Source organism: Rhea americana, unplaced genomic scaffold (genome assembly GCF_003343005.1).
Source record: "Rhea americana isolate MKP2758 unplaced genomic scaffold, rheAme1 scaffold_64, whole genome shotgun sequence".
Classification (NCBI taxonomy): Eukaryota; Metazoa; Chordata; class Aves; order Rheiformes; family Rheidae; genus Rhea; species Rhea americana.
In genome coordinates, this window is record NW_028186801.1 from 1557655 (window position 1) to 1570432 (window position 12778).

At 41.9% G+C, this 12778-nt stretch overlaps 1 protein-coding gene across 5 annotated transcripts in view; it reads left to right on the plus strand.

Annotated features, from left to right (window-relative positions):
* The window catches only part of OSBPL8 (oxysterol binding protein like 8), a 71788-nt gene that overhangs the window by 20637 nt on the left and 38373 nt on the right, over positions 1-12778 (plus strand). Inside the window, exon 2 of one of the 5 annotated variants that reach the window (XM_085320467.1) lies at positions 9961-10203. The exons of the other annotated variants lie outside the window; for them this stretch is intronic. Within the exon in view, the coding sequence (XP_085176593.1) occupies positions 10062-10203 (142 nt within the window). The 5' untranslated portion in view covers positions 9961-10061. The remainder of the gene's footprint in view (positions 1-9960; positions 10204-12778) is intronic. 5 annotated transcript variants of the gene reach the window in all.

Consider the following 12778-nt stretch of genomic DNA (forward strand, 5'->3'; position numbering starts at 1 on the left):
TATTTGTTACGTGGAATCATAGAATCAGTAAGGTTGGAAGGGACCTCTGGAGATCATCTAGTCCAACCTCCCTGCTCAGCAGGGGCACCTAGAGCGTGTTAGACAGGGTTGCATCCAGGYGGGCCTTGAAGATCTCAAGACAAGGAGACTCCACAACCTCTCYGGGCAACCTGTGCCAGTGCTCCGTCACTCTCCCAGTGAAGAAATTCCCCTTCACGGTCAGGCGGAACTTCCTGTGCTTCAGTTTCTGCCCATTGCCTCTTCTCCTGTCACTTGGGACAACTGAAAAGAGTTTGTCCCCGTCCCCTTGACACCCTCCCTTCAGGTACTTGTACACATTGATAAGACCCCCCCTCAGTCTTCTCTTCCCCAGGCTGAAGAGGCCCAGCTCTCACAGCCTTTCCTCGGGGGCAGATGCTCCAGCCCTCCGATCATCTTTGTAGCCCCACGCTGGACTCTCTCCAGTAGCTCCATGTCTTTCTTGTCCTGGGGAGCCCAGAAGTGGACACAGTTCTCGAGATGAGGCTTCAGCAGGGCTGAGTAGAGGGGCAGGATCACCTGCCTCGACRTGCTAGCAACAGTCTTCCSAAKGCACCCCAGGATACCATTGGCCTTCTTGGCCACAAGGGCACATTGCTGGCTCATGGTCAATCTGTCATCCACCACCACTCCCAGCTCTTTCTCTGCAGAGCTGCTCTGCAGAAGGTCAGCCCCCAGCCTGTACTGGTGCCTAGGGTTATTTTTCCCTAGGTGCAGGACCCTGCACTTGTCCTTGTGGAACCTCATGAAGTTCCCCTCYGCCCAGATCTCCAGCCTGTCCAGGTCTCTCTGAATGGCAGCACAGCCCTCYRGTGTATCAGCCACTCCTCCCAGCTTGGAATCATCTGCAAACTTGCTGAGGAGGCACTCAGTCCCCTCATCCAGGTCATTGATGAATAAGTTGAACAGGATTGGACCCAGTACTGAACCCTGAGGGACTCCACTAGCCACAGGCCTCCAAGTAGACTCCACGCCACTGATGACAACCCTCTGAGCTCTGCCTTTCAGCCAGTTCTCAATCCACCTCACTTTCCACTCCTCTAACCCACACTTCCTGAGCTTGCCTAAGAGGATGTTCTGGGAGACAGTGTCAAAAGCCTTGCTGAAGTCAAGGTACACAATGTCCACTGCTCTGCCCTCATCTACCCAGCCAGTCATGCCATCCTAGAAGGCTATCAGGTTGGTTAAGCAGGATTTCCCCTTGSYGAATCCATGCTSGCTACTCCTGATYGCCTTCTCTTCCTCCATATGCCTGGAGATGACATCCAGAATGAGCTGTTCCATCACCTTTCCAGGGATGGAGGTGAGGCTGACCGGCCTGTAGTTTCCTGGGTCCTCCTCCTTGCCCTTCTTGAAGACTGGAGTGACATTGGCTTTCTTCCAGTCCTCAGGCACCTCTCCAGTTCTCCAGGACCTTTCAAAGATGATGGAGAGCAGCCTGGCAACAACATCCACCAGCTCCCTCAGTACCCGTGGTGCATCCCATCCGGGCTCATGGATTTGTGGATGTCTAGCCTGCCCACMAGGTCTCTAATCCTATCCTCCTCAACCAAAGGAAAGGCTTCCCATCTCTGGACTTTCTCCCTCATGTCCAGGCTGCWGGAYTCMTSRRGGCTGCCCTTAGCAGTGAAGACTGAAGCAAAGGCGGCATTCAGTAATTCTGCCTTCTCTGTATCCCTTGTCACCAGGGCCCCCACCCCATTCAGTAGCAGGCCCACATTTTCCCGAGTCCTCCTCTTGCTGCAGATGTATTTGAAGAAGCCCTTCCTGTTGTCCTTGACATCCCTTGCCAGACTCAATTCCAACTGGGCCTTAGCCTTGCTCACCGCATCTCTACGTACTCTGACTGCATTCCTGTAATTCCCCCAAGTAGCCCATCCCCTCTTCCACATTCTATGTACTTTCTTCTTCTGTCTGAATTTGGCCAAGAGCTCCTTGCTCACCCATGCAGGTCTCCCGCCCCTTTTGCTGCACTTCTTACTCATGGGGATGCACCGCTCTTGAGCTTGGAGGAAGTGATGTTTGAATACTAGCCAGCTCTCCTGGACCCCTCTTCCTTCTAGGGCCTTAACCCATGAGACTCCACCAATTAGGTCTCTGAAGAGCCCCAAGTCYGCTCTCCTGAAGTCCARGGTTGCAATCCTGCTTGTTGCCTTACTTTTTTCCTGCAGGATCCTGAACTCCACCATCTCGTGCTCACTGCAGCCAAGGCTGCCCCCAACCTTCACATCTCTGACCAGTCCCTCTCTGTTGGTAAGGATAAGSTCCAGCAGGACACCCTTCCTTGTAGGTTCCTGCACCATTTGTGACAAGAAGTTGTCATGAATGCATTGCAGGAGCCTCCTGGGCTGTTTGTGCCTTGCTGTGTAGTCCCTCCAGCAGATGTCAGGGTGGTTGAAGTCCCCCATGAGAACCAGGGCCTGTGATTGTGAGGCTACCTCCAGCTGTCTATAGAAGGCCTCATCAACTTTCTCTTCCTGGTCAGGTGGCCTGTAGTAGACACCCACAACAGTGTCCTGCTTGCTGGCCTGCCCTTTGATCTTTACCCATAAGCTCTCACCTGCCTCCTYGTCCTCCTCCACCCCCAGGCAGAGCTCGATGTATTCCAGTTGCTCTCTCACATAAAGAGCAACTCCACCACCTCGCCTCCCTGGCCTGTSTTTCCTAAAAAGCACATAGCCATGCATGGCAGCATTCCAGTCMYGTGAGCTATCCCACCATGTCTCCGTGATTGCAATGAGATCATGGCCCTGTGATCGCACACAGATCTCCAGCTCCTCCTGTTTGTTCCCCATGCTGCGTGCATTGGTATACATGCATTTTATACATTACTGAGAAGCAGATAGATCTTAAAGATCATATATAAGAAGTGGCTTAGGTGCAGGGAATTAAGAAGGGAGATGGATTGACAGTGGAAGCAGAATTACAGATCTGTTAACAATAGTGGTAATATCCATGGTGCACTGAAAGGAAGCTTTAGGAGGAAAAATAAGCACGTTTTTGGCTTTGAGCTTACGCTGAAGGCAGTTTGCTCTGGAGTAAACATATAAAAGGTGTGCTAGGACTATAGTGGTTAGAATGCTGAATTTAGAGAGAAAATACAAATGTAACTATTTCTGTGTGAGAGGAGGCGGAGAGAGAAAAGGGGATGTTTTCAAAGATTATATCCTGAAGAGTACTTGCTAGTTCCTAGAGGGATGAGCTACCTTTGAAGCCATAATGACTAAGAAAGTATAAAAGTTTACCTTGTCTCCCTTCAGTTAGCAGACAGTGGATTMTTGTGGATGTGTACGACTTGCAGCTTCTGTTGCAGTTGGTAGCAGAGGCAGCGCTTTTTGTTTGACTAGGCGGTAGGAAGCGTGTGGGATTCCTGACACAGGAAGCTCTGGACACGCAGCACATAGCCTCTTACCCAGCCCTCAGGCCAAATAAAAGGAACTGGAGAAATGGGAAAAGAGGAGTTATTGTGGCACAGAGAAAGGAAAGATGTGGCCCCGTATCAGCAAACCTGAAGCCACCTTAAAGTATTAGCTGCTTGTTCTGAGATGGGYGCTTTAGTTTGGTACTTTTGGCCATGTTTCTGTCAAAGAGGTTGAGCGTCCACTCACAGGTCTGCACAGGAGTGAAGCTGCACTGGAGAGATCCTGTGCTAGAGCTGGAGAAAGATGTCCTCCATGCCTATAGTTACAAAATGACACATTTATTGCACATAGGGGAGATTATGACTGTACTGTCATTCACTGCACATTCACTGTACTGTGCATTCATCTCTGCTTAAACCTCAACTTCCATTTTCATTTTGACTACCATTTTGAAAATGTAGATATTTCTTTTTGATAATGATGTTTTGGCTTGGGGATAGTAAAATCTTGCCAACTGAACTGGTTCCAATTCAAGTTGTTTCCTGGGAATTTAGCTATATCTAATCTCTGCTATTGATTTTGGTTTTCTCCTTGGTTTCATCTGACTTCAATCTGTGTATCCAGACGGACTTAATTGTGCAATTAATACGAAGGTCATCTTTATAAAAGTCCTTTGTACACACTCCTATTTCCCTTCACTGTGTCTGTCCTTCCAGTAGAGTAACTGAAGAATGACTAAATAACTGACTGTCCTGACACAGTAAAAGCAACTTTTTACTAAGCATGTTGTTCTTGTTGACTTCAGTGTGTCTTTCCATAAACTCTCTCCCTGTCTCAGCACTACAGAGAAAACTACCGGAGAGCTTGTTGAAGCTCTTTGACGAGCTCAGAGAAATGTTAACCCTTTGGGCTTTTTACTGTCACATGCGAATTCTGTCTAAAAAATCTTGCAAGCCCTAATACTTGAGGATCGTGGTCTCTCGGACTATATTCTTGGGTTATGTTTTAATTTGTCTTAATTTGTCTTTTATTATGGATAATCATGTTGTTATAAGATGCTGAGGAAGTATTATGTGATCTGCAGTATATAGAAACCATGTGGATTAGTTTTTTTCAGGTAATTTTGGACTAAATAGCTGTTGTGCTGTTGTACGCGGTTTTAGGGAACTGACATGACTGACTTGGGTTGTCCCTCTGTTCTGTGATGGAGCGTGTTTCAYGGAGGCGAAGCCCTGGTTCTGTAAAATCATGCAACATTAGGGGTAACAGCTTTCCTGAGGCTTTTCTGAAGTAGAATGTAAGGTTCTTTTCACAGTAAACAAGGAAGGAGTTTGATCCCTAAATAGTTTATTTTTTCAGCTTGTGTTGCCAAACTCAGTTTCTAGTGAGTGCCTTAAGTCCTGAGGTGCATCGTTGGTTTTCTGAAATTATATCTTGATGTCCTCCTTTCTTTTTCTCATACATACTCTTGCACATTCTAATACAAGTATGCAGTGTGTGTTCATTAAAACTAGCCATTTCTGAAATGCTACTCCACCCAGCATTTGTGGCTTGAGTAAATTACATGTACTACTTTGTTTCAGTCATAGCTTTGTGGAAGCGCAGTGCTGGGTTTAGAAAGCATGGGGTGGCTGATTACTGTGAAACTTCTCCAGCGAGTTCTTTCTCTGCAAAGCTGTCCTGCTTGAATCTGAACTGTGACCTTGAGAATTTTGCAAGCAGTGTTGAGATCAAAACTGTTGAAACCTGAGTAGTGACCAAGCCTATTTACTTTGGGTGGGAGGAGTTGAGCAGCYGTGTTAGTGAGCTGTGAGGTGCAGCCAAATACTGTTGCCAGCAAGGCACTGAGCGCCTTGGCATTAATTCATAAACCGTCCTCAGATATGCATATGGAATTACGCCTCAGCCAAAGTGTGCTTGTCTCGCAAATGCTAGAGAACAGAAGAATATTGATGAAAGGATCTTGTCACTATAAACTGCGACACAACATGTAGCCCTGTTTTCAGATGTCTTTTTTATGAATCAAATATTGGTGTCTAAAGGCAAGTATATCTTTAACAGCACTTTTTGATAAATGGGAGAAAAAGCCTTTCATRGTAAGTCCAGGTGCAAAATGTAGATGCTGGATAAAATCCATTTATAGGTAAAATAGTCTAGTAGTTTATCTGTTTTCTGCATACCGGGAAGAATTGTATATACTGCATTAGGTAATGTGAAATTATTTATGACCTTTTCATTTGTTGGACTGGGGGGAAATTATGTTAGGAAGCATAACATTTTTCAGATGTCAGGGCAAATTATTGTCAGAGGCTTTAAGAGTGAGTCTAAGAAGCTTCTGTTTCCTCACCTACACCAGCTTTTAGGGAGTTTGGTTTAAGAAGGTTTTAGGTTTCTCTTCTGCACATATTGGGGGGGGGGGAGAATAGGTCTTTTTTCTTTGCTTAGGTAGATGTACTGTGAGTTGTATTTGTTAATGCACCAGTATCAATATCAGTTTATACAATATTGTGTTCAACATCTTTAAGAATTTTTTGTAGATTTTAGAAGATTTTTTAAAATTCCTTGGTAGGATAGTTCAGAGTGTGATTTGATTTGAGTTCAAATTCCATGATCAGAATTAATACCTATAGAATTCAGAGAGGTCTTTTTTGATAAGCTTGTGCTCTTTTCAGTTGTGAATATTTTTCAGTTGGAAAATGTTTTGAAGTTAAAACCAGCCTTTGTCAAAAGTGTTTGTGCACTATTGGAATTGCATGTGTCTCGTGTTAGCCATTGCTTTATGTGCTGAGATTTAAGTTTTGCCCCTAGCAATATCCTGAAAGAATGTCTTAAGCACTGGATTATAATTTGTTTTTCAGCTCGTATTTACTACTAAAGAAGCCCTGATTGAGTAGCTGATGTGATGTACAGCTTGTCCCGTAGAAAATGTACACAATGGATACATTTTCCTACTTTAAAGAGAGGTTCAACAAATAATGACTGAGAATGGGTTTTTTTTTTTTTCCTGAGATATTTGAACTAAATATTCAGAGTCTTTTTTTTTTCCTTTCTTCTTCCTACTGACTTAGGTTTTATATAAAASAGAAACCAGAAGACTTTTTTCTCCTTTAAGTGGTGTAATTAGTCAAATGCCTGCTTTCATTAGGTAGTTGACGTCAGGTATGAAGAGGCCTATTTTTTTCATGAACAGACACAATATGGCCTGCACCTGAAACACATTTACATGGGTGCGGATATTTTCCATTGTGTATAGACTTTTCAGCTTCTGTGCAACTTGAGTTTGGCTGTAGTTCTACTTGCGCACATGTTGCAACTGTGTAAACATCCAAGCTGCGTATGTTAGTTCATTTCCTAAGTACATCAATTATTAAGGCATTTTGAACTGATATCATAGGATTAGAAGGCTTCCTGGGACTTTAGAATTATTTAATTAATGATGCTAATTCTCTTTTATCAGAAGATTGGCTCATTATATCTGAATTTATTGGGGGGCAGGAAGAGAAAAGAATTTATATCCAGTATTTGCACCTTGCCGTTGTGATGGACAGAATGTGCCCACTCTACCCAAAGTACCTGCGTGTCTTTTTAGGAATGAAGTTTGTTGCAAGGAGGGAAAAGGGTTTCTAAAAGCTTTGGCACTGTGTGTGGACTGATTCTCAAGACCTGTAAGATAAGAGACTTCAGCCTAGAATCACGCACAGAAAACTGTTGATTTTTATTAACTGTTASAGATTCCTTTTGCGATAACAGCATTTTAGTTACGTGCTGGTTCTCTCTCCAACAGCATATACTGTTTTGAAGGAATGAAGCAAATAAACATATATTTGTACAAGTGTGAGCAGGCATTAATAAATCACAAGCTGTTGAAAAGATGGAGACCTAATGAACTTTTGCAGCTAAACCATGTCGTTAACTGTTCTGGCACTGCAGGTTTAAGTGAAATGGTGATGGGGAAAGAGATGAAAAATTAAGTTTAGATCAAAATCTTTTTTTTTCCTCCTCTACATTGGTGACGGAGATATTTTTTGACAAGAGACATTTAACATGCCAACAAGCCTGACTCTACTGTCTTGCCAAGTTAAAGCAAAAGGCACTTAGTCAAAATACCCAGATAACAGCTTCCTTGGTTGAGAGACAGCTTCAGCAAGTGGAAGTGTAACTAACATTATTATTATTGGAATTCTTAATTTTATGTAGCTGAAGATTTTAATTTTGCTTCTAAATGGATTAGGAACGACAGGTTTTTAATCCATACTCCTTTCCAGCTCGGTTATGTGAACAGTGTCAAGGGAACTGAGTGAACATGGGGAGGAATGATGGGAAAAACCTTCACTAGAAAGAACCTAGTAGTCTGGTAGGATAATTCTTAGTAGTGGCTGCAGACGTGGATGGTGTGGTGGCTCGAGGCAGTCCCAGGAGAAGCGTCTGCATAGTTGCTGCTGAAGTCTGTCTTTGGATTGTTTGACCCTGAGGATCTGGTGCAAGTACAAGATACAGGAAATGTCCAGTGATAGCTGTATCAGGAGGGCATTCCTGACCGCTTCAGAAACTTAACTCTGAAATAGTAGATAACAGAGCCATTCATTGGACAAAATRGGTTTGTAATGAGGGGATACGGTTATTTTTGTGTATACAGGGGAGTTTTCCACTGGAGTTTTTTTCTGATTTTATTTAGAAGAAGTAAGATGCACTTGCTAACAAGATTGGACCACTGTAGCTTTTGCTGTTTTATACTCAAGAAGTTATATTGGAGAAGTGCATGGTACTGGATTTATATTAACAAAAAAAAAAAAAGACTCCTTCTCCGTGTCCCCAGCACCCCAGTCCATGATTTTTTCAGCTGCTATTTTTGTATCTTCTGAGACATGCAAACAAAAATGGCCTCACCTGGGAGAAGTGCGACACAAAGTAATGGATAAATGGAGATAGGCCTGTACACATCATATGCTATGACCTCTGACATTTCTTCTCCATACTATTTCAATTCTTGTACAAAAGAAACAAGATTATGTACTGCATGTAATGCTTTCTATTGATGACTCATATTTGGGTATTTCGATCACCTCACCTTTTTCCTGCCCCCTCTCTTTTTTGCTTATGTTGGGACATTATCCTGTTAAAAGAGGTGGGAAGACATTTTAGTGATTCATAGCATCATGGAAAAGAGCTGCAATACTTCATAATCAGAAAAAAAMCAGTATTTTGTATACATGTCTTCTTTTTATGTATATAGATATATAATCTATATACACACACACACATAGAAATRTGCACACACACACACTGCACAGTTAACTTTCACAGAGGTTATAGAACACTTCAGTCTACTGTATTATCCTTTGAGCCAGTGTGAACTGAAATTACTTAGCCACAAATAGTACAGTTGTTTACATAAGCATCTGGAGTAAACAGTATTATTTGAGGATTAATCAAATTCATGTTACTATCAAATTGATTTGGGGGATGTATTTCACTTTGTAAGAAGACATAGACCTCTTGCACGGGCTGAGGGGGCACACTAATAAGCTTGTATTTTCAAGACAATCCTTAGCGCCTTGTTTTTATGCTTTCCAGCAAACAGGGTAGGTTTTGAAATCTATTTTGTTAGAAATATTATGTGGTGGGAAAATGCAATCAGCAAAGAAGCACCAGGCAGGAAGGAAATGCCRCATATGGAAGCAGGTGGCCTTGCATGCTAGCTGTCGGGGCTAAGAAACGGCTCATCTTACAAGAGTAATACAGGAGGGAGGGTAGGGGGAAGCCTGTGTGACTTCGTTCTTGTAGTTACCAGCCAGAACAATTTTGATCATGTGATTTCTAGCTTTGAAGCATAATTTACTGGGATTTTTGAAAAGTTCTGGATTGAACAGTTGATTCATTTATGTGCTTTGTTCATTGCATTAAGTATTTAAGGCATTAATTAAAAAAACACAGAAAAAACAGCTTTCTGTGGAGCTTATTTTGTGCAACTCTTTCAGAGGTTAGGCTGGTTTGTGTACTTTAATTTGGCAGAGTCTTAAAGAGGAAAGAGCTATCACCATACCTTTTAAATAAAAACATAAAAAATGAAGATATGGAAGCCTCAGTCATCAGTTAATGAAAAGTAGCTRTATTTGTGCCTAAACAGGAAAGTTTCATTGGCTCCATTCTCAGGTTCTYGTACTGTATTTTTAAGTAAGCAAGGTATCAAACAGGGAAGGCACATTAGCTCCTGTGTTATTCTTTGTGCAGTATATGTTTGGGAGCTTGAAAGACTGATGGAAAGGGGAGTTTATGTAAGGAATCATGAAATCCTAAATAAGACGTTGTGTGCTCTGAAAGCAGAGGTGAACAGAACCCCAAGTGGAGCTGTACCGAGGAATGAGATGTGGTGCATTTGTGGAAMAGAGAAGCTGGAACAAAACCGTTCTGCTTTAAGGGTTCTAATGGATTTGCTGAAAATAGTATAGTRTTACTTGGTTTGTTGCTGATTTGACAACCTCAGTCTCTTCATTGCATTTTTCACGTGTGCCCTTCATTTGTGTGTTTTTTTTTCCCCCTTTTGTATCTTACTCATCAGAATGTGAGGTAAAAGGCTGTTACTGCAACACTCTTGTTCCAGCCAGCTAATGCTAACCAGCTTTCAGAGCGAACATAATCCTTACACAAACATCTTAACTCATGAAGGAAGAGAGGCCACCGCGACGTAGGTTTTCCTCATATGCTGGGATTTCATCTGTGTTTTCCCCAAGACCTGATGGCCGAAAACTTGTCCGGAATGCTTCATTTGGAGGCTATAATGAACTTTCTCCTGCTCTACCAGGTTTGTTTTGGTCTTGTTTTTATTAATGTACAGGAGGTACTGTATAGTTTCTTCTTCAAGCTCTTCAACTTGAATGAAAATAATTTATTGAGATATTTGCATCTCTACTGAGATGGTAGAAACTGTGCACAGGAAATCAGAAAGAATATTACTTGCATTTAGATATCAGCTGTTTGTAGTGCCAAGAGTTGTTGTAGATAGGCAAGTGAATAGTTTAGCTTAGACCACAGCAAATACCCGTTTAAAAAGGATTTGTGTATTTGGTGCTGACTGAATAGTGTTTTTTGGTGGTTCTATTTTAGACTTTTATGATTGAAGTTCTGTGATGTGGTTTAAAAACATTCCACTCCCCCATCCCCCAAGACCTTGCGTTAAAATAGTAAGATCTTGCATAAGGTTTTAATTTGGCCATGACTGCTGAAGAATCTGCATGCATGTCATCAGTGGTTTGATATAAAATGACAAAAGGAATGAGCTAAGGCTAAGAGCATAACCTTGCTAAACTCCCAGTGTAGCTCTGTAGTATTAGAAATTTAACACTGGGAAAAGGCTTGAATCTCCTTTTGGTCACATTTATTGTCTCCTGAAAATCAGTACTGGGATATTGAAGTGAATTTTAGAATGTCATTTCTCCATAATATACGCTTCTGATGCATGGACTTTCAGGAGTTCACTTCAGGAAACTTGGGTCCTTGAAAATGCGCTTCAAGGTCACATCTTTCTGAAAAGGAAGATAATAAAAATTGTGTRTTCTTACCAGAAATATTCTGCTCGTGTGGTTTGTCTTGTGCCTGCATGCATGCGTGGTTTGCTGCATCCTTCCGTAGGACCAGAATAGTGAAAGAGAAGCAAGCTTTCAATTTTTATTGTATGCCCAGCTTAGGTCACTGAGTTTGTAAGTCTTAGTCCATAGAAAACAGCTGGGGTGCACGGTGTTCGGGGGCTGCGGACTGCGATTTGGGAGCTCTCTGCATCACTGGCGTGTGCTGGCTTGCAGGATCACTGGAGCAGCAATTGCTGCTGCAGGCGGGGGGMGGGGGGGGCAGTTGCTTGGKACACCAGGCTCTGTTAAACCTCACGTTGTCATACAATGTTTCCCCTCACTGTGCTTCAGGAACTGATTAGTCTTCCACCAAGAATCTGATGCTGTGTTTTATYATAGCTGCACAAAAAAATAAAGATTTCAAGTAAAGCTCGAAAGTATGGAGCTGGCAGCAAGACAAAACCTCCCTACCTTTAAAATAAATGCATGTGGTCTGGTAATTACTGAAACAAAAATGGATTAKTTTTTCCTGTTAGGTTTCTTCCTACATGGGATTGTACCTTAAAGCTGATCACTGTCTGTAAGTTGGCAATGATTTATCTGAAATGAACAAATAGAGGGGAAAATAATGAAAAAATGAAGTTAAACCAGATAACTAACAGATTGCAGTCTTTCATTTATCTGAATAATTTAGACGATAYGAATGTGTTGGTAGGTATGGCCTTTCAGTTTCTGCTAAGCAAGGAATTATTTTTGCCTGTCTAAAATATGCTTGCCTGTAGTTACAGTGAGGAAATTCTGTGGTTACTATTAATTTACTTTATATAGTGTTTACAAAGAAAACATTACTGTGAGAAAATACTTACAAGGCCTTTGCCTGCCTTTCTGTTGACTGCAGTTTCAAAATGATGAAAGAATACAAAGTAGCTAATATACAATTGTATTGTTAAAACTGGTTGTCCACAAACTTTTGACAATTRTTTGAAAGTGCTATTCTCTCCTGTGTTCAAATCTTGAAGATTTTTTTTCTTTTTCCTGCTGTGGTTATTTTATAACACTGGTATTTCTATCTCCTACTAAGTGTAGTGGTTGCAGTTCTTGCAGAAGCATACAGTTTTTTAGCTCAATTATTTGGTCTTTAAAACTGCATTCACACCACTAATCAAATCAGTTTGTTCYTTGCCTTTCATTTCAAAGTCAGTAGTGTTACGGCTTGGCTTGCTTTTTTTGGTCTTTTCACTTCAGCACAACTCAGCATTGATTTTGCTGGTTCCTTTTCTTAAAGCCTCCAATAGATGGTAATTCTTTCTTACCTTTTAGATAAAAACAGGTTTGCTGGTACTGAGAAGCGATATGTTTTTTTTTTTTTCTGATGTATTTTTCTCACTAAGATATCCTAACTACAGATGATACTTGCTGAGAGCTGCAAAATCAGCCTTTGAGATGTAGATGTTGCCTGGTTGTTGGGCTGTATTTTTTTTTTTCTCCTCTGAAGACTGAAGGGACAGACTGCAGATGCAACTAAAGAACAAAGTTATCCTTCCCAATTGAAACTTCTTAACTTAAAGCTTAACTTCTTAACAGTTCTGATCTGAAAAGTTGCTGTACTGCAGGCTTCATACTAAGGATTCCACTGCTTGAACGCTGATRTTATGTGCGTGTATTGATCCTTTCCTGAAGGCCAGATTCCTTTCTTCAGTATTGGCAGGACGTGTTCCAGCTCGGTCTCAGGAGAAGCAGCCTTTGGTTTTGTTCCAGCGACACCCTGCATGTGCAAAGTTCTGGTTGCGCAAGTTATATGCAGCCATCAAA